At 43.1% G+C, this 25,142-nt stretch overlaps 1 protein-coding gene across 3 annotated transcripts in view; it reads right to left on the reverse strand.

Annotated features, from left to right (window-relative positions):
* Positions 1–25,142, reverse strand: part of ARHGAP24 (Rho GTPase activating protein 24) — a 748,539-nt gene that overhangs the window by 124,257 nt on the left and 599,140 nt on the right. For all 3 annotated transcript variants that reach the window (XM_040417986.1, XM_040417985.1, XM_040417988.1), the window contains one exon: positions 516–638. In XM_040417986.1, the coding sequence (XP_040273920.1) occupies positions 516–638 (123 nt within the window). The remainder of the gene's footprint in view (positions 1–515; positions 639–25,142) is intronic.

A 25,142-nucleotide genomic window follows, 5' to 3' on the forward strand; every position in this document is an offset into this window, starting at 1 on the left:
GACGCAGACTTCCCCGCAAGCTGGACGGGAAAAATGCAGCAAGGCGTTCCATAGGTGTTGTGACTCATCACAACCCCACCTTGTAAGCAAAATCAGTGTATTTATATTATCTACATTTGTAAGGTTCTACACACGAGGCGCTGCCTCCTTTTTCCTTTTTCTCTTCTTTTAATGTTTTTAAATATGCAGATAGGAATACCAAAGTCATTTACCGAAGTCTTGCTCAACTTCGGCCTTGACAAACTTTTCCTGCATGAAACGCATACCGTACATTCTAATGCTGTACACGGAAACAGTATTACAAAGTTTTTTAACGAATTGACTTCGGATCATCTATTTCTGAAAATATAGCTAGTGCTATGGAAAATACCAATCAAAGATTCTTAAAATAAATATTTGACATAAAAACTAGATTTAAATAAAACATTTTATGACAAATTCCCTCTAAGGTCACTCACTGCAACTCCTGTGCTGTATTGATACTTCTTATTATTCTGATGGGATGCAAAACTCACCTCCTCCAAATGGTGCCCATATGACTCTGCGGATAGACTTCACCCAGTCTTCCATATCATTCTGCGTGCTGGCCATAAGAAGGTATGTCTCATGGTTGGCAGTCATTCGCTCACGGTCTCCTCCTGTACAAACCAGAAGAAAATGAGATCAAATTCAGTTTAGATTTTGTGGTAATTGTGCTATTAGTTGACCATCCTCTATATAGGTGGCATTTAAATGTGTCAGGTTAGGTCATGCACTGGATTTATTGTTCAGCAAAACACCAGTTCTATTTGACAACCCTTGTAGCCATCTCTAAGAGCTTGTTTTACATCATCAACTGAATAGCATCCAACCCCTTTCATTTGTAAAACGCTGCCGCTCCACTATTTACAGAACTTGCGGCTCAAAAACAATTGCTTTAAAAGGTTATACAAACAGGCAGGCAGCGTTAATGCAAAAGGTGATTGTAATATTAGCAAACAATTCATTTCAGATATCTTAAAATAATATATTCTTTCCTCCTCATAGACCATGGAATATACAGTTGTAACACAGCTGTGTAATGGCTTTAGATATGGAAGAACAATGCAGTTACCTAGTAATAGAAAATCCTCCATATGTGGAGAATGATAAATTTAACCCCTTCTGGTCGTAGCCTTTTTTTGTTACTTTTTGTTTCAATGTAGCATATATAATGTTGTGAGGAACTTTGTTGGATGGAATAGAAGACCCTGCAATTTGACCCTTTATGTGAGCTCTGTGTACTAAACTGACATGTAAAAGGGTTGTCTTTAAGGCCTGGTTCACACCTGAGTGTTTTACAGCACGTTCCTACGCGCTGTAAAACGCTCAACAGGCGGAAAAAAACATGTTTCCCTATGGGCATGGTTCTCACCTGCGCGTCTTACAGCGCGTACGAACGCGCTGTAAAACGCCCTACGCCCAAAGAAGTACAGGAGCTTCTTTGGGGCGTATTGTCGCGCGTAACACCTCTGTTTTTTATTGTACGCCTCTGTGGTCAATCGCAAGAACGCTCGTACGACGCACGTATCCTATTTCCAAAAATGCGCTGTGAAAACGTCGGACAAAAACGCGCGTAAAACACGCGTATCAAATACGCTCAAGTTTGAACCAGGCCTAACTTATAGCATCTGACTAGTGGGTGTATGACCGTTTGGAGCCCCACTGTTCACAAGAAGGGGGTTCTTAAAGTGGTTCTGCGGGAATAATGATTTTCTTGCAAGTACCCTCAGCCTGCCTCTGTAAACAGAAGACTCATATCTACCTGCTTCTCGCCAATCCGGTCCTCCGCGCTGCCTCCCGCATGTCCATGTTTCTGCTTCCAGAGTGGAGTTTACATCTGCTGCAGCATGAGCATTGTCATATGCTCTACTGCAGCCAATGACTGGCTTCAGTGGTGACACAAGCAGTGGCCACAAGCAGAAAGTCACCGCTGAAGCCAGTCATTGGCTGCATCGGAGCATGCCCATGCTGCAACAGATGTAAACACCTCATGGAGACCAGAACATGGACATGCGTGAGGCAGCATGGAGGACCAAAGTGATGGTAAGCAGAAATAATATAATTATTCCCAGAGAACCCCTTTAAAATCTCCTAATGAATAGAGTGGCGGTTGAGCGTGCCACTGCCAGCTCCATTCATTTTCTAGGTCCCCAAAGCTTGACAACCCCTTGAATATTATTTGTCTCCTATTACCCAAACAGTAGTGGGCAGTAGTCTCACAGCTAGACACAACACTGTGAGAAGGAAGAGGGGTTAGGACTGCTCTCCAGGGGCACATTTACAGTATATATTTCTTAGTTTTAGTTGCAATATGAGACACTATAGGATTAAAGATATATATACTGTATGTCCCCATTCCATAATTGTCAATTTGATATGTGGGATGTATGTATTATAGAAGCGGGAGGCAGACCTAGAAGCTGCACTGTGGCATGTGGAGGAATTTTTAATATTTTTTTTTTGTTTGTCTTTTATTTTTTATTTATTTACTCTTTTTTAAACTTTACACTTTGTGTCCTCATTAGGAAGTACAAGACCTTTGGGTGACATTTAACTTTTAACATTTAACATTTTTTAAATGTACTGCTGCGTATCTGGGGATGACAGTAGCCCCAGTTACAGGGGGAATACAACCCCCCAGAGAGGTTGTAATGGAAGAACTGACTATTTTTGTGTATTTTCCATGTTAACAGTTGTTTTAATCACAGTTACTGTAACTAAGATAATTCATCACATGAAAGCTGGCAATAAGCATGCAAGAGGTTAGGAAAGTATAACCGATATCCTTTACAGTAACTGTTGCTATGGCATGGACAAACCCTTTAAGAACTGCTTTGTTTTTTAGCACTTTATACTCTCTGCCACTTTATACTTCAAATGGCTGAGATGTGCACTCTGTGCTCATTCACATACCTGAAGCTATTTATCTTCTTTTTTTTTCTTATCAATTTTTTTTCCAACTACGGTATTATTGTATTGTATATAATATATATAGGATATATATATACACTCACCTAAAGAATTATTAGGAACACCATACTAATACAGTGTTGGACCCCCTTTTGCCTTCAGAACTGCCTTAATTCTACGTGGCATTGATTCAACAAGGTGCTGATAGCATTCTTTAGAAATGTTGGCCCATATTGATAGGATAGCATCTTGCAGTTGATGGAGATTTGAGGGATGCACATCCAGGGCACGAAGCTCCTGTTCCACCACATCCCAAAGATGCTCTATTGGGTTGAGATCTGGTGACTGTGGGGGCAATTTTAGTACAGTGAACTCATTGTCATGTTCAAGAAACCAATTTGAAATGATTCGAGCTTTGTGACATGGTGCATTATCCTGCTGGAAGTAGCCATCAGAGGATGGATACATGTTCTCATTCTGTTTTCGCCAAATTCGGACTCTACCATTTGAATGTCTCAACAGAAATCGAGACTCATCAGACCAGGCAACATTTTTCCAGTCTTCAACAGTCCAATTTTGGTGAGCTCGTGCAAATTGTAGCCTCTTTTTCCTATTTGTAATGGAGATGAGTGGTACCCAGTGGGGTCTTCTGCTGTTGTAGCCTATCCGCCTCAAGGTTGTGCGCATACTGGATGTTTTTCCCTTTTCACACCATTCTTTGTAAACCCTAGAAAAGGTTGTACGTCAAAATCCCAGTAACTGAGCAGATTGTGAAATACTCAGACCGGCTCGTCTGGCACCAACAACCATGCCACGCTCAAAATTGCTTAAATCAGCTTTCTTTCCCATTCTGACATTCAGTTTGGAGTTCAGGAGATTGTCTTGACCAGGACCACACCCCTAAATGCATTGAAGCAACTGCCATGTGATTGGTTGACTAGATAATTGCATTAATGAGAAATAGAACAGGTGTTCCTAATAATTCTTTAGGTGTGTATATATATATATATATATATATATATATATATTTATAAAAACCTACACCATTGGGGGAATAAAACAACCTCACTTTTTTACTTTTACTTTACTTTAATCTTGGAGTGCTGCTCTATTTTATACAAGATATATATATATATATATATATATATATATATATATATACTTGACAAAGGCCTCATTGAGTAGGCTGAAACGTTGCCTGGGGATTAAAGTTTGGGGTCATCACCCTTTCACGCTATATTTGGAGTGCTGCCTCGTTCTTTGGATGTGTCTATAGTGGAGGAGAAGCCTGCCTTCCTTGAGGATTTGCACCCTGTTCACACCATCTGACTGTGCTGCGGCTTTATCTGCATTTGTGTGTATATATATATATATATATATATATATATATAAAAATATATATAATTTATATCAGTTTTAACGTCATGAAATGAATATGTGAATTATGATGTATCATTTTGGAAATATTGATAATTTCAGTACACTCCCAGTATGTTCCAACTAAAAAGCATTAGCATTTTCTAACCCAAATATTCCCAAACAAAGCCCACACATCTAGAGACAGCTGACAAGTATGTGTGCTATGCTTTGCATTCCCTTTTAGATGAATGAAGAAAGATGGAACTGTGGGAACAGAACACACTTATGAAAACTAGATCAAAGCTAATGTGAAGGAGTTGCCCATAGCAACCAATCAGACATCACCTTTCATTTTTCAGAGACCCTATAGAAAATGAAAGCAGTAATCTGGTTGGTTGCAATGGGAAACTACTCCATTTTTCCTTTGCACCAATTTCCACAGATTTTCAAAAACATACACAGCATCGTTCACTAAAATACATGACAAAAATATATAATCATTTCCAGAAGCTAAAAACAGCTTTGTTTTTCACATCTTTATTGTAAGTCTCAATTACAAATAATCACCATCTCAGTGGCTGCCAATAAGTCAGGAAATAATTATGAAGCAGATTCAATTAACTTGAGGTTTATGAACATGGTTATAAGTTTTACAATGTTGTGTACACAGCCATCTTATCACATGTGCTATCCACCATCGGGTTCTGTTTTTCCATAAGTGAAAATACCCTAACTTTAGGAGCTTCTAGTTGTCAAAAATGAACAAGATCCCCAACAAACTGCCCTAACTGTGAAGAATGTGTCATACTAGGCAGTGGCAGACTTTACCACCGTGCAAATCAAGCAAAGGAGAAGACATACCGCCTGCTTACCAGTGTGATAGGGCAGAGCTTAGTGGTGTAATGGGAGGACCTTAGCAGAGTGACGGCCCCTGGACATAGCTTTGCTTGTAGACCCAGAAATGCCAAATCTGCCCCTCATACTAGGTTAAAAAATTAAACCACCTTAAAGGGAAGCTTACTTACCTGCTTCCCGGCGCTGACTCCCCACTCCTTCTCCTCCAGGCCTGTGATGCTCTGCTGGGCTTCCTCGCTTTAAAATCCAGCATGCCATAGCTTCGGCCAATCACTGGCCGTGGCGGTAATCGGCTCCTCTTACAGCATGACAAATGGTCACATGATGCAAGGGTATCCGGTCTCCACTGTGGCCAATGATTGGCTGCGGCAATATCAAACTGGATGTTTATAGTGGGGGAGCCCAGTGGAACATCACAGGCATGGAGGAGAAGGAGAGGGGAGTCAGCGCCGGGAAGCAGGTAAGTAAGCTTCATTTTATAGGTCAAGCCAAGTGGGACCCCTCATTCTTGCACAACCCTTTTAAATAGAGCCAGCTCAAAATGACATTACATGAGGAAGCATGAGGAATATATGTGAGATGTCTGGTTGCCAGTATCATCACAAGTTCCATCTGTCAATAACTGTCTGTCAAATGCTTGCGTGGCCAAAAAGTAATCCTCCAAAGTATCCCCACATGCATGCTCAGCTCAACGTGTGCTATAAAGGGGAGAAGGGAGTATGACACTGTCAGACACCTCTCATGATGGTGTACAGTATAATCTCTGAGGATAGGGCAAGTTGAAATGTAGCACCCTGATCATCTTCCCTGATGTCTGTCATAGGAGGAGAGTCAGGAGGCCACTATACACTGTACATTAAATGGTTGGCTGGTCCCACTAAAAGTGGCAAGTTTGGCCAACATTAATGCAAAGGGTATGTCCACACTATTGACCTAATTCACTTAAAATGAATTTACTGAACTCAAATACATATAAATTGCCAAATGCAGGGGTCACAACCATGCACTATTCTCAGAAATACTGAGGTCTTTACAATATCTGTGATAACGTCAGACATCATCTGAAGCTTACCAGCTTGAACACACGGAAATCTTATACAAAGCTGTAGGAGATCTGCAAATATCCTGTCATCGGATATAAAGAGCAGTTTTTCAAAACCTGTCAACCAGTAAATGAGAAGGATATAGCAGTATACCGATTCGCTGCTGATTTAGCAGCTTCTATTGAGCCGGAAACAGCTATTTAGTGTTTACCCGTGATATCAAATTTTGGATTCAATGTTCTCTTTAACTGGCAAGATAGGAAACCAAATGCTCAGTACAATTACTGATAACTTAATAATAGAACTTTAGTATAGAGCAACATGTGTTTGTGTACCTATCATACACTGATCATTTTTATTATTTGGCAAAGATTTGTAGCAACATATATTACGGTATTATTATTATTATTATTATTATTATTATTGTTGTTTTATACTCAGAAAATCTTCAACCAAAAGGAAAAGGTGAAGCTGGGTAAATGGCTTATTTCTGCCTCCCTAATCCTTACTTGAATGAGTTTTCTGACTTGGGTTACTGTATTTTCTTGAAAAGATTGTGACTATAAGCTGATTTCAAAGGATTGGTACAGGGAGAAAGAAGTATACAACAAAACTCTGGATTCAGAGGTCATACCCATACAGTGGAGATGATCACTGCTTGTAAATGCAGCTCTTTCCTACACTGAAGAACAAGCAATTATCAAAAAAGAGCATTCATTCGGCGCTAGTGTTGGTCGAGCACCAAAGTGCTTGGGTGCTCGAGTAGAACACCTTGGCATGCTCAGGTGCTCTACTGAGCACCCGAGCACAATGGAAGTCAATGGGAGAACCCGAGGATTAAACCAGGCACCCCCTGTTCTGAAGATGGGAGGGTGTCTGGTTCGCAGGAAAAGGTCAGAAATTGATGGAAACACCACTGAAATGGTTCGGGAACAGCATTGGGAGGATGTCTGGATGCATCTTGGACTCCCAGGTCGCTGCTGGGAACAATGTTGTCCGAGTATTACGCCACTTTTACAGACTGACAATAATACGCACAAAACCGAAGATAAAATCGTTTTTCGAGGAAAAATTGTTACGAAACATTCTTTCCTGTATATTTACTTGTATATAAAGTGCAAGTGCTGCCAAAAATTACAAGGAAGAGGCACTCCGATACAACCTGTATATCACATAAAGGAGGGCCTCATTCACATTGTGGTACAATTGTTCAGGTAGTGGGACTTCTACACTCATAAAGCCTATGCACTAAGTGAAAGGGCTGCCAAAAATTACAAGCAACCGGCACTCCAATACACCCTTTATTATACATAAAGGAGGGCATCATACACACCCTTGAAAAATTATGATTGATGGCCTGCTGGTGACCCTCAGAAACTATTGGAGCAAGGGCCTGCTGATCTGACCATCTAAAACATTAGGGGTGAGGGTCTGCTGCTGATCTGAACCTCTAAAACATTAGGGGCGAGGGCCTGCTGCTGAGCTGACCCTCTAAAAGAGGGCTGTCCAACCTGTGGCTCTCCAGCTGTTGTAAAACTACAACCCCCACCATGCCCTGCTGTAGGCTGATAGCTGTAGACAGACTGGTCATGCTGGGAGTTGTAGTTTTGCAACAGCTGGAGAGCCTCAGGTTGGCCATCCCTGCGCTAAAACATTAGGGGTGAGTGCCTGCTGCTGATCTGACCATTTAAAACATTAGGGGCGTGTGCCTGCTGCTGATCTGACCTTCTAAAACATTAGGGGTGAGGGCCTGCTGCTGAGCTGACCCTCTAAAACATTAGGGGCAGGATCCTGCTGCTGATCTGACCATCTAAAACATTAGGAGCGAGGGCCTGCTGCTGAGCTGACCCTCTAAAACATTAGGGGCGAGTGCCTGCTGCTGATCTGACCATCTAAAACATTAGGGACGAGGGCCTGCTGCTGATCTTACCATCTAAAACATTAGGGGTGAGGGTTTGCTGCTGAGCTGACCATCTAAAACATTAGGGGTGAGGGTCTGCTGCTGAGCTGACCCTCTAAAACATTAAGGGCGAATGCCTGCTGCTGACCTGACCATCGAAAACATTATGGGCGAGGGTCTGCTGTTGACCCTCAAAAACATTATGGGTGAGGGCCTGCTGGTGACCCTCAAAAACATTATGGTTGAGGGCCTGCTGGTGACTCTCAAAAACATTGTGGGCGAGGGACTGCTGGTTACCCTCAAAAACATTGTGGGCGAGCGTCTGCTGGTGACCCTCTAAAACATTATGGGTGAGGACCTTCTGGTGACCCTCAAAAACATTATGGTTGAGGGCCTGATGGTGACCCTCAAAAACATTATGGGCGAGGGCCTGCTGCTGAGCTCACCCTCTAAAACCTTTGGAGCGAGGGCAGCCTAATAAGCATGTTGATATGATGGAGAAGGAGGAGGAGGACAAGAAAAGGGAGGTTAAATCATATACCCTTTTTAGTGGTGGAATGGGTGCAAGGGAATACAGTATATCCAATACACCATAAAAGCCACATTTAGAGTGCATTCATGTTCATCCGCTTTCCTCTGGTGGAGTTGAGAAGTCAGGGGCAATCCAGGCCTTGTTCATTTTTATAAGAGTCAACCGGTCAGCATTTTCAGTTGACAGTCGGATGAGCTTATCAGTTATTATGCCCCCAGCAGCACTAAATACACGCTCTGACAAAATGCTGGCGGCAGGGCAGGCCAGCACCTCCAAGGCGTAGAGCGCCAGTTCTTGCCACGTGTCCAGCTTGGACACCCAATAGTTGTAAGGCACAGAGGGATCACTGAGGACGCTGACACGGTATGCTACGTCCTCCTTCACCATCTTCCCAAATTTTTCCCTCCTTGTGACACTAGGCCGCGCATCAGGTTAAGGGTGCTGGCGGGGTGTCATAAAACTGTACCAGGCCTTGGAGAGTGTTGCCCTGCCTCTGTCAGAACTACTGTGTGTTCCCCTCGTCTCCCCTCCTCGGTTGGCCAAGGAACTACGTACTTTGTAGCCAGCGTTGTCAGCTAGAAATTTTTCCACAAGGACCTTCTGGTATTGCACCATTTTGCTTGTCCTTTCCACCACAGGAATGAAAGATGAGAAGTTCTCTTTGTAGAGGGGGTCGAGAAGAGTGAACAACTAGTAATCGGTGTTGGCCAAAATGCGTACAACGCGAGCGTCACGGGAAAGGCAGCCTAGCATAAGTTAGCCATGTGTGCCAGAGTCTCAACAGACAAGACTTTGCTGTCCTAATCAGGAGGATGACTCTCAATCTCCTCATCCTCATCTTCTTCCTCCTCTTCTGCCCATCCACGCTGAACAGATGGAATAAACCTGCTATGGGTACTACCCTCTGTAGCGGAGGCAACTCCTCCTCCTCCTCCTCATCATCATCCAATTCGTGCTGGGAAGACGAAATGAGGGTGGTCTGGATATCACCCTGCGTAATGTCTTCCCCATTTCCACCTCTTCCACATGCAAAGCATCCACCTTCATTGTGAGCAGCGAGCATTTGAGTAGACACAGAAGTGGGATGGTTACGCTGATAATAGCGTTATCGACGCTCACCATCTGTGTTGATTCCTCAAAGTTGCGTAAAACCTCACTGAGGTCAGACATCTATGCCCACTCGTCGCTTATAAAGAGCGGAAGCTGACTGGAAAGGCGATGACCATGTTGCATATGGTGTTTCACTACTGCCCTCTGCTGCTCACAAAGCCTGGCCAACATGTGGAACTTGGAGTTCCAGCGCGTGCTCACTTCGCACAACAGTCGGTGAGCTGGCAATATGCTAGCGCTGCTGCAGCGTTGCCAGACCAGCGGAAGCTGTCGATGACTTGTAGAAATAGACACACTAGCGGCGCACCTTCACCAGTAGCTCAGGCAAATTGGGGTAGGTTTTGAGAAACCGCTGAACCACTAGGTTGAACATGTGGGCTAGGCATGGTATGTGCATGAGCTTGCCGAGCTCCAAAGCTGCCACAAAGTTATGCCCATTATTAGACACAACGATGCCTGGTTGTAGGTTGAGTGGCGAGAGCCACAGCTCAGTCTGGTCCCTTTTGCCCTGCCACAGCTCTGCTGTGGTGTGCTGTTTGTCACCTAAGCAGATCAGTTTAAGCACGACTGATGGTTGACTGGTGCTGCAAGATGAGAATTCAGAGGTGGGAGTGGAGGAGAAGGCGGAGGAGAAGAAGGGGGTTGCAGCCACTAATGTAGGTGGTGGTGGAAACCCTGATGGAAGTAGGGCCCCCATCTCCTTGACGTCAGTGGCACCTGTGCCATCCCAGGGTATGACTCGCTTCCAGCCTCCACAACGTTCACCCAGTGTGCCGTCAGGGAAATGTCCCACTTGTCCATGTGTCAGTCATTAAGTGGACCTTCCCAATAACTGTGTTGGTCAGGGCATGGGTGATGTTACAGGACACATGCTGGTGTAAGGCTGGGACTGTACACCGTGAAAAATATTGGCGGCTGGGGACAAAGTAACGCGGGAAGGCCACAGCCATAAGGCTGCGGAAAGCCTCAGTGTCCACAAGCCTAAATGGCAACATTTCCAGGGCCAGCAATTTGGAAAGGTGCACATTTAGTGCTATGGCCTGTGGGTGGGTGGCTGGGTATTTGCACTTTCGTTCAAAGGCCTGGGGTATAGACATCTGTACGCTGCGCTGGGACACAGAAGTGTATGTGCTAGCTGATGGTGCTTGCGAAGGTCCAGGTGCATGGTGGGAGGCATCCGGGCCTGTGTCTTGAACAGGGGATTGGCCAGCACGTAACACAGAGGTAAAGGAGGCAGTGGTGTGACCCGCAGACATTGATTGTGGACTGAGGTGTTTGGACCACCTATTAGGGTGCTTTGATCCCATGTGGTGGATCATGCTGGTGGTGGTGAGGTTGCAAGTGTTCATGTCTCTGCTCATTTTGGTACGGCACAGGTTGCAAATGACAATTCTTTCATCGTCAGCACTTTCCTCAAAAAAGCACCAGACTGCGGAACACCTACTCCTTGGCAAGGGAGATTGCCACAAGGGGTGCACCAGGGAACAGTTGTGGGCCTGTTTGGTTGTGCCCGCCTTCTCCCTTTTGCCACCCCACTGCCTCTTCCAACCTGTTGCGGTGCTGAGGATCCCTCCACCTCTGTACTGCTATCCTCGCTCAGCTTGCCACCTTCCCAGGTTGGTTCAGTGACTTCTTGGTCCAGCACCTCCTTTTCTACTTCCTCACTCTGGTTATCCTCCTGACTTGTTGACTTAACAACAACCTCAGATATTGACAACTGTGTCTCATCCTTATTATCAACCTCTTGAGACCCTAATTGCGTTTGACTTATTGGCAACTGTGTCTAATCCTCATCCACCTTGTGAAACACTAATTGCCATTGCCCACCGCCATCTTTTTCTGACTGTGGATGCTCAAGAGTTTCGGAATCAGGGCACAAGATCTCCTCATGTCCCTTTTCAAGCGGGCTTGGCGAGAGGCCCAAATTAAGAAATGGCGATGAAAAGAGCTCCTCGGAATATCACTTGTTTGCAAAGACTCTTCATGGTGGGAGGAAGAAGGATCAGGGTGAGGATTCTGTTGACCAGACTCTTGGCTACTGAAACTGGACTTTGTGGAAAACAGGGTGGTGCTTAACGGACTGGAAGCATTATCTGCTGCAATCCAACCGACCACCTGGTCGCACTGGTGTGATGACGAGAGTGATGTCCTGCGCCGCCCTGCAAACTGGGACATGAAGCTAGGTATCGTGGATGAGTGTGTTTCTTGTGCTCTGGCAGCAGGCACAGTTTCGCCGCGCCCAGGGCCACGACCTCTACGTGCACCATCAGCAGCACGGCCACTTCCCTGTCCCTTACTGCTCGCCTTGCGCATATTAAATGGTATATATGCTTGCAAGTATGTCACACGTACAGTAGCGCAGGTTTTGTAAGTGTATGCACAAATAAAGTACACAGAATGTCAGATATTTTTAGGATGCGCACACGTTAAACAGGAGATGTAGCACAGAAAATGTCGCTGTTTGCAGCGTCTATGAAAAAAGTACACTGAATGTCACAGATAATTTTAGGATGCGCAAACGTTATACAGGAGGTATAGCGCAAGTAATGTCACTGTCACTACCGCTTAATAAAAAATTACACTGAATGAATATCACTGATATTTTAGGATGCACAAACGTTATACAGGAGGTATAGCGCAAGTAATGTCGCTGTCACCACCGGCTAATAAAAATGACACTGAATGAATGTCACTGATATTTAGGATGCACAAACGTTATACAGGAGGTATGTCGCAAGTAATGTCGCTGTCACCACCGCTTAATTAAAAATTACACTGAATTAATGTCACTGATATTTAGGTTGCACAAACGTTATACAGGAGGTATAGCGCAAGTAATGTCGCTGTCACCACCGGCTAATAAAAAATGACACTGAATGAATGTCACTGATATTTAGGATGCACAAACGTTATACAGGAGGTATAGGCAAGTAATGTCGCTGTCACCACCGGCTAATAAAAAATGACACTGAATGAATGTCACTGATATTTAGGATGCACAAACGTTATACAGGAGGTATGTCGCAAGTAATGTCGCTGTCACCACTGCTTAATAAAAAATTACACTGAATTAATGTCACTGATATTTAGGTTGCATAAACGTTATACAGGAGGTATAGCGCAAGTAATGTCGCTGTCACCACTGGCTAATAAAAAATTACACTAAATGAATGTCACTGATATTTAGGACGCGCAAACGTTATACAGGAGTTAAAGCGCAAGTAATGTCGCTGTCACCAGCGGCTAATAAAAAATTACACTGAATTAATGTCACTGATATTTAGAATGCGCAAACGTTATACAGACAGGAGGTATAGCACAAGTAATGTCGCTGTCACCAGCGGCTAATAAAAAATTACACTGAATGAATGTCACTGATATTTCGGATACGCAAACGTTATACAGGAGATCTAGTGCAGGTAATGTAACTGTCCGCAGCGGACACCGTCTACAGAAAAAGTACACTGGATGTCACAGATATTTTTAAGCTGTGCACACGTTACACAGGAGATGTAGCGCAGATAATGTCGCTGTCACCAGCAGCGAAAATAAATTACACTGAATGTCACTGATATTTCGGATGCGCTAACATTATACTGGAGATGTAGTGCAGGTAATGTCGCTGCCACCAGCAGCAAAAAAATTTGACTGAATGTTACTGATATTTAGGATGCGCAAACGTTATTCAGGAGATGTAGTGTGGTAATGTAACTGTCCGCAGCCGAAACCATCTACGGAAAAAGTCCACTGGATGTCACAGATATTTTTAGGCTGCGCACAAGTTACACAGGAAATGTAGCGCATATAATGTCGCTGTCTGCAGCAGCCAAACTATTGCAAGCTATTTAGCGCAGGTTGCGCTAAAAATATATATTGCTGCCAGACACAACTATAGTCCTTAAAAAGACTTTTGGGTCTCTAACAATTCCACGCAATTTAGCGCAGGTTGCACTAATAATTATATTGCTGCCAGATACAACAATAGTCTTTAAAAGGACTTTTGGGTCTCTAACAAGTTTTTTCAATAAAAATATTAGTATTTCACTCTGTACACTATCTGTCCCTTCTTCAGCACAGCTCTCCCTGACTAAGACTGAGCTGAACACGTGTCATCGGGTGCTATATAGCACCCGATGATGCGTTCTGGCCAGACAATCACTGTAATGCCAGTAACTAACATGGCTACTGCATTACGGTGAATGGCAGTACTTACCTGCACGTTTATTGGCTGCGTAACAGCCAACAAACGTTTGGGGAGGAGACTCGAGAATCACGCTCGGCCGAACACCGCAATGTGCCGAGCATCGCGATGCTCGAGTAAAATTAGTGTTCGGCCGAGCATACTCGCCCAACACTAGTCGGCGCCTTTAGGCTCTACTCACACTGCATTTATTTTATCAGTTTTAGGTATTGTGATGATTTTGAATAAGTATTAAATTGACAAAGTTTATGGGTATTTTTGGTACTAGTATGCCAATGCAGTGCATGCTTTATCAGGCATGTTATAAGGCACTCTGGGAAGCATATTTTGTAGAAAAAAATGAAATGCTATTCAGCCAGGTAACCTAGAACTGACATTGAATCTCCAAAGTCACTACAGACGTCAGTAAACATTGTTATTTTCACATGGATAACAGAAATCTTTCCATTATGTGCACTGCTGACACACACTTTAGTACAAGTAGACCTATCTACCCTCATCAGATCTGGAACCAAGGAAAAGAATAGGCAATTGGATAGAGATTTAGAAAATGGAAATTACTCCTCTCCTAATTAAAATAAAGAAGCAGGGTGGTTCTATGGTAAAGAAAATACTTCTGCTCAACATGTGGGTTCCGGAGTCCTTGTAAAAATGTGAAGCATAGTTGAGGCCATTAAAACTGCAGTGTGTGTGGCTTTACATTATTTATCTTTCCAAAAAATAACAAGTCAAAGTAACAATATAGACAATAACTAATAAGGGTGCTATTCCTATAAACGAATATCACTCATATGCTTCAAGGATCCCTGCTGCTCAGACTCTGCTTGTGAGCAAAACACACTATACAAAAAGAATCCAGCATCTTGAGGATCCAAAAATTGAGGCTTTATTCAGATATAAATCCATAACTGTACAAGTAGCCAAAAAACAGTACAAACTATTCTTAAACATTTCGGACAGACACTGTATCCTTATTCATTGCAGTATCTGCTATGAATAAGGACACAGTTTGTGTCCAAAACACATAAGCATTGTTTGGACTGTCTTTTGGCTACTTGTACGGTTATGGATTTTTGTTTGCCCCATTTTTGTATCCTCAAGACGCTGGACACTTCTTTTTGTATAGTGCTATTTCTATACACAACAAAAGGCCATCAATCCTATCATCATCTTCACCAGATAATACAGCATATTTATGTGAAGATGATACTTTACCTAGGGTACAGTATATAGTACATACAATTATGTATTGTTTGTTTCTATAAGACTGCTAAGGACTAATTTAGGACAGGCACACATAGATCTTGATCTCATCAGAAATACCACCAGCACAATAAAAATAGCCTTATAGCCAGCTATATATTGCAGATATAAATCATTCACTGCCAGTCCTGGTCATTTAAAAAAATATATATATTAAAATTCCTGAATTATGGAGATACCCTTACTACCTCATTGCTTGTTGTACCCTTCCACTTCCATTAAATCATATGTGCAGTCTTTTCACAAATTACTAACACTTATGGCTATAGGTCTACATGAAATTTAGAACCAAAATGAATGCCTCAATATGCAAACTATTAGTCAGGGCAAGGGATAAGAAACCAGATAAACCTATAATGTTGTTAAAGAACAAACAACAAAAGAATGCCCAAAATATTCTAAAAGGTCTACATGAAAGACTATACTGTTGATGTAAAAAAGCATGGTCAGCTCAATAACGTCAGATTGTGCAGTAATCCTTTTCCTCCAAACATAGCATTTTGAAGGAAGGAAGCCACTGCTGTCCAAAAAGCATTGTAGCCAATTACAGGTTTGCCCAAGACCATGTGGATGTTCCACAATGCTTTTGGGAAAATGTTGGACGGAGAAATGAGAGAAGTAGAACTTTTTTTTTTTTTGGCCATGCATGCACAACGCTATGTTTGGAGAACACTACACACCAGGACCAAAACCTCATCCCAACCGTGAATATGGTGGAGGGAGCATCATGGAGCTGCTTTGCTGTCTCAGCGCCTGGGTGCCTTGTGGTCATTGAGGGAGAAATGAATTTTAAGTTGTAGAAAAACATTTTACTGGAAAAGTAAGGGCAACAGTCCATTGCTGTGAGCTATGAGCCACTTAAAAGACAGAAAAAAAGTGCAAAAAGTTGCAAAACATATCGCAGATGCCATAATCTGTGACTGTTGCCCAAACCATTGATAGATCTGATCTGGTGAGTCTTTTTATTATAACATTAATAAATATGTAATTATGTGTTTAAATTTGTAGTGTTCAGATTAAGTTTCAAAGCCTCCTAGATTATTTTTTAAAGTTAACACTGTTCTATGATTATGTGTAACATCATAAAATGAAAGAAGATGAAGCAGCTGCCAAAACATTATCTCATAAAATAAAATATTCTTCCCTGCTTTACATATCAGCATGTAAACTTTTCTCCAGACTTTTCCATGAGTAACATCAATCTTTCCTAAGAGGCTTGTCAAGTCTGAAGTAATTTGTATGCAAACAGAAAGCATTTGATAAAGTAATGACACCGGGGTATGAATTGTGAGCTATTTACTCCCGATTTCATTAGGAAGCAAATTACTCAAACTGTTACTTAGAAAGTGTGCAAGTAAAATAGCTACATAATACCGGCAGTAATTCTCATGTAGGAAGAAGAATGAAATCTATAAGTTAATTGAAACTGTCAAAGTAAGACGGCACTTTACCTGATCTGTGCTGCTTTAATGTTAAATGACATAAAATGTCATAAAATGCTGTAAATTTCTATATTTTTCTGCTGGGTAAATAAAAAACCTGTAGCATAGTTGGTGAAAGAAAATGCAGAATTTTTACTACAAATTGATGCTTATAGCATCTGGTTATCCATTTAGCTTTTAAAATTTGCTCTCTTTATTTGGACTTTGGAGAGATGCCAAAGAGAAATACAGCTATGTCTATATCTTCTAGTAAAAGTTTGGACTAACTAAAATATATCTCCAAATATGACAACTCTGGAACATTTCCTGACCTGGAATCCATCAAGTTTCCATTTTCAGCTGGCAGAGTAAATTATGACTCTCTTTGTTCTTTATTACTTAGTGCAGCCTACTTTACTTTCAACGCAATTGAGGACAACCTTGGAAAGGGCAGGGAGGGCATTCACCAGTGCATTGAATGCTGGGAAAGAAGGCTATGGTAAGCATTAGAGATGAGCGAATTTCTTGATTTTGGTTCTAACAAATCAGTCAGTAGATTCAATTTGGGGGCAAATAGATTTGACCCAAATCAAAGGTGCTTAGAATGCCCTGAAAAGTTGTGTATGATGCTCTGAGGTCACCTAGGACTGTATTCACACCTTTCAAGCTATTTAATTCTAAGACAGCATTAGAAATGTCAAAGTGAAAGTGACGTAGATGGCTATGGGTAAATGGGTGATAGCCGGTGGTAACACACTGCATTGTGAGATTTTAATTTTGAATTAAAACATGGTCTACAAATGATTATCTTTGGGTGGCAGATGCCTTCTTCTCTGTCTCTTGACCTGCAAAAAGGTGGCCACCATTTTGAGAGATTCGTCGGAATTGAATCACAAAGGATTTGCTCATCTCTAATAAGCATCTTTAGGATCATCTGACCAAATGTGTGCTTTTGGTTGTAATCTTTTTTAGAATTGTTTGAGTTTTTGTGTAAAAGAAATTGAATTTCCGTAAACAAATTCCGCATAAAAGCGAGATTCTAATAATATTAAATTAATTTTATTACATATTCTCATAGGTTCATGGTTGCTATGCTATAACTAGAGATGAGCCAATCAAAGTTGACGAAGTGGAATTTCATCCGAATTTCAGGAAAAATTTGATTTGCACCGAATCGCTTTGTGATGACGAATTGCATTTTTTCCTAAAATGGCTGTTGCACTTGTTTGGACATGGAACAATGAACTCTGGGAACGAGGGATCACCCACAATGCTATGCATGCAGCAAATCAGCAGCCAGCCAGCCCTGTGATGTCACAGCCCTATAAATAACCTCAGCCATCTTGGATTCAACCATTTTCCAGTGGACTTAGGTCAGGGAGAGACGTCAGCAGGCGCTAGGGACAGTGGTAGAAAAGACTTTAAAACTTTTATTTTGCTGTATAGAAGTTCAGGGAAAGGATAGGGAGGAATCATTCCACAGTATTGAAGCAGAACAGGGTTCAGTAGAGGAGCTTACAGCCTGGGTAATAGGAACTATCCTATTACACCTTGAGGCACTGACTGCGGATCCGTTCTTGTTATTGGGGTGCAAGTGCTGTTTGATACTGCCATTAACAGGGTTTATAACAAGGAAATATTTATATGTCTTATTTGCCCTTGTCCGGTGCAGTTATATGTTCTAAATAATTTTTCGGCTTGTATTAGTGGGAAAAAAGGGCTTTATAGTCGTTGTGTGGTGAAGTGCGAAAATTACAGCCCTTTTTGGCGTGTATTAGTGGCAAAAAAAGATATATTTGCCGTTCAGCGTTGCAGTTATATGTTCTAAAGCTCTTTTTGGTGTGTATTAGTGGCAAAAAAATATATATTATTTTCAGTTCAGCAGTGCAGTTATATGTTCTAAAGCCCTTTTTGGCGTGTATTAGTGGCACAAAAAAAGTATTTGCCGTTGTGTGTTGAAGTGAGAAAATGACAGCCCTTTTTTGGCATTTATTAGTGGCAAAAAATATATATGTGCCGTTCAGCAGTGCAGTTATACGTTTTAAAGCCCTTTTTGGCGTGTATTACTGAGGAAAAAAAGGATTTATTAGCCGTTGTGTGGTGAAGTGAGAAAATTACAGACTTTTTTGGGGGGTTTTCATTTCCTTTTTTTTATTTATTTGATCTAACAGTATGTCAGACAGAGGAGTGCCAGGCCCTGCACAGGGGGGTGGTAGAGGCCTAAATATTTCTGGCGCATGCACAGGTCGCAGCAGAGTGAGGGGGCGTGGCAGCAGGGGTCGCAGCGAGAGGCCTGACCTCCCGGTGTCATCTAGCGGTCGTGTCTTGACCAGCAACCCAGCGGTTCTTGAATGGTTGACTCGGTCCCAAGTGACATCAGACATCCCCAGCCAAGAGTCGGTGGGTTCGTCAGACACAACCCTTAGTTGGCATGGCCCGGGAGCAGGCCCTGTGCCCTCACCTGTCCTCAACCTCCCTCTGTCCTTTTCTGTTCCCTCAGCCAGAGAAGTATTATATGCTGTGGGCTCAGCTCCACTATACAGCAAGGGCGAGCTACTAGAGGACAGTCAGCAGCTACTGGCCAGCCAAGATGTAGACGAGACATCCGCCACTTCCTCCGCTAGGCGGGCAAGTAGTGATGAGGAGGGTGGCGTGGGAGCAGCTGTTGCGAGCGGTCAGGCTCCTGACCCAGAGACCATTGATGAGGACATTAGTGACGTGCAGACAGTACTCAATGATGATGATGTAGCTGATCGTACTTGGGAGCCGGGTGAATTAGGGGCTTCATCATTATCGGGAGAAGATGGTGGCAGCTTGCCCATAAAGCAGCAGCGGAGCCAGAAAGTCGCTAGTGTGGCCTGCAGTCAGGAGGGTGGCAGCAGTGGGAGGTTGGGAGCCAAACATGCCCGGGGTAGACCACCCGCTTCGCAGGAGCCTACATGCCCAGAAAGTAGTGGTGCAGGGGTTCACGAATGCAGTGGCGGTAGCAGTCAGTGGTGCGGAGTGTTGGGGGTAAAATAAACTACTTGCCTTTGTGGCAGTTTTTTGTTAAGCCGCCGGAGGACGTGAACATGGCCATATGTAGAATGTGTGGGCAGAAGGTAAAGCGTGGCCAGGGTGCCAATGTTGGCACCACGGCCCCTACGTCAACATATGCAGCGTCACCATAAAGTGTCCTGAGAGAACTGTGGCTCCGATGTGGTGGTCCAGCCTGCCGCAGCAACCGTGGCTTCACCCAGTGGCACGCACCCGATTTCAGGCTGTCTGCCCTTCCCATCATATGCTGGTCCTGATGCTCCTGCTCCTCCTCCTACTCCTGGTCAGTCATTCCGTCAGCAATCGATCACCGAAGTGATTGCCAAGAGACAACAGTATGCGTGCACTCATCCAACGGCACAGAAGCTGAATGTGCTCCTGGCCAAGTTGCTGGTGCTACAGTCCCTCCCTTTCCAAGTGGTGGACTCTGCCCCTTTTCAGAGACCTAATGGCTTGTGCCGAGCTGAGGTGGAGAGTCCCAAGCCATCATTTCTTTGCCAAAAAGGCAGTACCAGCCCTGCACACGTATGTAGACCCTTGCTACCGGTCCAAAATAGGGGCCATCTTTACACCCGCTGAGAGGCAGGACAAACTGAACTACTACAGAGACATCCTATGTAGTCAGTTGGCCGCTGCCCATTTGCGACATCGTCCATCCTCTCGCAGGTCTGAACAGGGGACCCTCTGCGCTCACGTTCCTCTGCCATGACTTCTGTGGCAGGGTGGGGGGGGGGGTAGGAGTTTTAGCTCCATCATCAGCAACTTCAGTCTAGAATCGCTGATGAGCAGCTTTCTTCACCCGCCTAGTGAAAAAACTACTCACCAGCAGCAGCAGCAACTATACCTGGAGCAGGACCTGAACCAGCAGGTGGTGGCATACTTGGACAGCACCCTGCCACCCCACATTGAAGATCCGCTGGACTACTGGGCAGCCAAACTGGATTTGTGGCCGCAACTGGCAGAGTTTGCCCTGGAAAAGCTGTCCTGCCCGGCCAGTAGTGTGGTTTCATAGCGGGTGTTTAGTGCGGCAGGGGGCCATAGTTACCCCAAGAAGAACTTGGCTGTCTACCCAAAATGTGGAGAGACTGACCTTTGTCAAGATGAATCAGGCGTGGATCAGCCAGGATTTCCACCCACTAATGCCTGATGCATCAGACTAAATCATCCTTGGTGCCACACCAACACTTTGCCAAAAGAGACCGGTTTCTTCTGGCTACCTGCCTCAGCTACTATTCTGATGCTGCCACCCGCCTGATGCCACACATCTGATGCCAAGTGCTCCTTCTTTCACAGAGATGAATTTTCCAATAAAGAAATTGTTCTGAAGCCCCTGTGGACGTGGCTGCCATCAATATCTACTAATCTACATGCGATTCTGGCTAGGTTCTTTTTTTTAGGTTTCACTGGTGTCTTGAGCTTATCCAGAAAACCAGCCCCCTGTGAAGTGAGTAAAGCACATAAAACTATTAAAAGACATTGAGTAAATATATATATAACACCTCTCGTTCATAAAAATTTCGCTGTTTCTTTTTCCCTACTGTGGCCTATCTTAAATTTCATTTCATAATAACTCAGTCTCAGACTCTAAAGAGGTGAATATTAGCTATGGTGGATCACTCAAGTTTATTTCTAATATCCCACCCATTTGAATATACACTATTAAACCTTAACTATTCCCCATAAAGGATCTGGTGCTTTTACTTGGGAGATAGAGATTGGCTTTACCTTTTGGGTCAATTTCCTACTAATGAACCCATACTTTCTATTTCACATACCTTACACTCTGATCGATATCCGCGTGGCTTACCCCAATAGCTGCCTCTCCCTCTGCACTACCTACAGGTGACCTATTCTTTTTTTATTGTTCATCTGCTAATCCAGTTAACGATCAGTAAACCGACCACTAACACTCCTATTCCACTGGCGACTCGAGTTCTTCCTATCTTTTGGATACATTTTTCCTCAAGATTTGATTAATGATTAACCCTCGCTCTTTGCCTTCTTTCACCCAATATATTCAGCTGGTACTGGTATTGCCACCCACCTTCCCACTCTGTTACCTGGTCACTCTGTGGTCTCCTGATGCTGCTGCTGCTACCTCCACACTATGCCACCTTGCCACTCTGTGGTCTCCTGATGCTGCTGCTACCTCAACACTGTCATTGTGCCACCCTTTGGCCTCCTCCTGATGCTGCTGCCACCTCCACACTCTGTCATTGTGCCACTCTGTGGCCTCCTGATGCTGCTGCCACCTCCACACTGTCATTGTGCCACCCTGTGGCCTCCTCCTGATGCTGCTGCCGCCACCTCTACACTCTGTCATTGTGCCACTCTGTGGCTTCCTGATGCTGCTGCCACCTCCACACTGTCATTGTGCCACTCTGTGGCCTCCTCCTGATGCTGCCGCCACTTCCACACTCTGTCATTGTGCCACTCTATTGGCCCCCTGATGCTGCTGATGACACCTCTTGACTGTCATTGTGCCACTCTGTGGCCTCCTCCTGATGCTGCTGCCACCTCCAGACTCTGTCATAGGGCCACTCTGTGGTCTCCTCATGCTGCTTCCACCTCGCCACTATGTCATAGGGCCACTCTGTGGACTTCTCATTCTGTTCCCACCCTCTCCACTTCATGACTGGGCCACTATTTTGCCTTTCGGCCTGGCTGACATCATCATTTATTTGACCATTCTTGTGATCTGTCAGAAGGAAGGAAAAATGAGACGCACAACGGATCCTGTCTATGTAACAGCTGTAAGGCCTGCATGACATGGTCCCTATTTTGCATCAGAATTGGCTTATAATTTGGTAGCCTAAAGCAGGACTGGGTGCAAAACACAGAAGACATTCAAATATTCCATTCACATGTGATCTCTGTTTTTGATCCACTCCTGTTTTTTTGGCTTTAGCAATACTGATGGATTACTGACCAAATGCTGACCAAGTGAAGGCGGAAGCCTCACAGACAGGATCCATTTTTTGGGGGTTATTGTTCTGATGGATCAGAGGAAGGTCAAAATAATCAGCGACGTCAACACAAACTTACTGCTGTCGGGGGGGGGGGGGGGGGGCTCTACTTGTATAAGCGTTTAATAGAACAGGTTCTGTTGACATCTATGTGTAATCAGCTGACGACAGTGTAAAAGGAGTGCGCTTCTTCTTGACGTTAACATTGACCTGTTCACACTTAAGTTATTTGGTCAGTTTTGGCCACGTAACTGCCCAAATAAGTGAAGTATGCAGTGTTTCTAAGAGCGACGCCTGTCATCTGCATGTCATACTGCCTCACAGTAGTATTTCACTACCACAGCAGACTCCCTATGCATGACACTGCAAGGCACAGTGTTCTACACCACTATAAAGGCTCTCTGCAGCCAGGAAATAGCAGTTTTTTTACGCAATTTGCCACGAATACATTCGGATCGAACCAAATTTTTTCCAAAGTTTGGCGAATCGGCCAAATAGAATTTTTGAGAAATTCGCTCATCTCTAGCTATAACAATGTTGAACCAGGAAAATACCCCTAAAGCTCAGCCTTTTATTCCAGTCTTGAACTAAGTTGGACAACACTGAGCTAAAAATGACAATCGGGTTTACCCAGGTTAATCACCCGATAATGTATTTAGCTAAAGTTGCTCTCTGATTGATGAGTACTCTTGGCCAGTCACATGGAGATCTACATCTTTTTAAGTTTTTATTTGAAAAATAAGGAACAAGATTTTCTGCAAAGAGTCAAATTAAAGGCAAATCACACAGGACAATTTTATCCAAGGATACACTGTATAGGTTTTCAGTCTCAGGAATGTTTCCATTCACTGAGAGCAATCTATGACCCTGAAAATGGTAAGAATTTGAAAAATAAAGTGGGAGATTTTTATCAAAACTGACATAGAGTAAAACTGGCTTAGTTGCCTATAACAACCAATCAGATTCCACCTTTCATTTTCTAAAGTAGCTCTGAAAAATGAAAAGTGGAATCAAATTGTTTGCTATGGGCAGCTAAGACAGTTTTCCTTTACACCAGTATTAATAAATATTCCCCAAAGTAACTTTTATTATACTGAGGTAACTGAAGTTTAATAATCCATGTTTTCAGTACTTTATGAGGGTCATTTAGAGTTCACTCATTAAGGATTTTATTAGGTTATCACCAAGGACTTCACACCAAAATCCTAATGAAATCCACTAAGAATGAGCGTCAAAGGGGTCTTCTAACACTGTCCACATTCTCCAGAAAAAAAATTCGGGTGGACTTTTAGCCATGTAAAATCTGCAACAAGAATGAGCATGCTCATTCTTTTTTTAATCAGATAAATTTTTATTATCGTATTTTTTTTACTTTAACAAGCATCAATAAACCATTGTGTTCAAATGATGGGCATATACAATATCAATCATGTACATCATATACAATACAAAAGATATGTCATATATCTATGCATAGAATCAAATGAAATATGCAATTTTACCATTAACCCACAACCTCCCAACAACAGTAACCCTACAATCCCACCCCCCACCCATACCCTTCAAGAGCAGGACATAATCATGGTGGTTTCTCTTAAGCTCCAAATTCCTGGAGCGCCGGCACCGCACTAATGACTCCTACATTAATAATCAGCATCAAATCTCAGTTATCTATATATCCATACATTATTATTATGCAACTCATGCACCATACCCTGTTTACATACAGAACAGTCTCCATCGATTATTAGCATATATCCATCCCATACATCTCCAGCTGTGTGATACCACTCCCCTTTTCCACACTCAGAATCACACCTCAGGTTTACATACAATTTTCTTCATTAACATATTCAACGAGCACTCAGTAGACTTCTTGTAAGCGCCAACCAGGGGCTACAACATCCAGAGTTGAGCATGCTCATTCTACTTGTGAACTGAAAGAGAAAAAGTTGTGGCTAGGGCTAAACCTTGAGTGGATCTGAAGGATCAGTCATGGCACAATCATGTCAGAAATCTGAGTGTCAATCTCAGACTTCTGCCGTGGATCCTTTTGGGCAATACATGTCCGATTTGCCTATAGTATGTCATGTTTTTTTTTAGATTGTCTAAATTGGAATCACTGGTATAAGAGTGTTTCAGATTTGGAGTGTATAATTGAGCAGGTAGCAGTAAATGGAGGGTGGTGGCTACGGAGAAGCGAAGCACTGACCCTAAAGTAGAGAAAAGCTATTGACAGTAACCTATAGTAACATCAATTCTACAATAGGGCTAATCAAAAGAGGAGGACTAACACTCTTAGATCTTTGATTATGTCAGTACAGTTCTACTGGGACCAACACAGAATAACAGTGTAAAATATAATATATACTGTAGTTGTGTCCGTTTTCCTGCATTAACCTATAATTCTGAGGAAAGTCTCCAAATACATTACTCAGTCATGGCATTTTAAACTCCATTTACATTTCGGCTTTTTCCTCACTGGATGGAAATTTGCATGAAATTGAACTGCGACTAATTGATCT

This window comes from Bufo bufo, chromosome 2 (assembly GCF_905171765.1).
Source record: "Bufo bufo chromosome 2, aBufBuf1.1, whole genome shotgun sequence".
Classification (NCBI taxonomy): domain Eukaryota; kingdom Metazoa; phylum Chordata; class Amphibia; order Anura; family Bufonidae; genus Bufo; species Bufo bufo.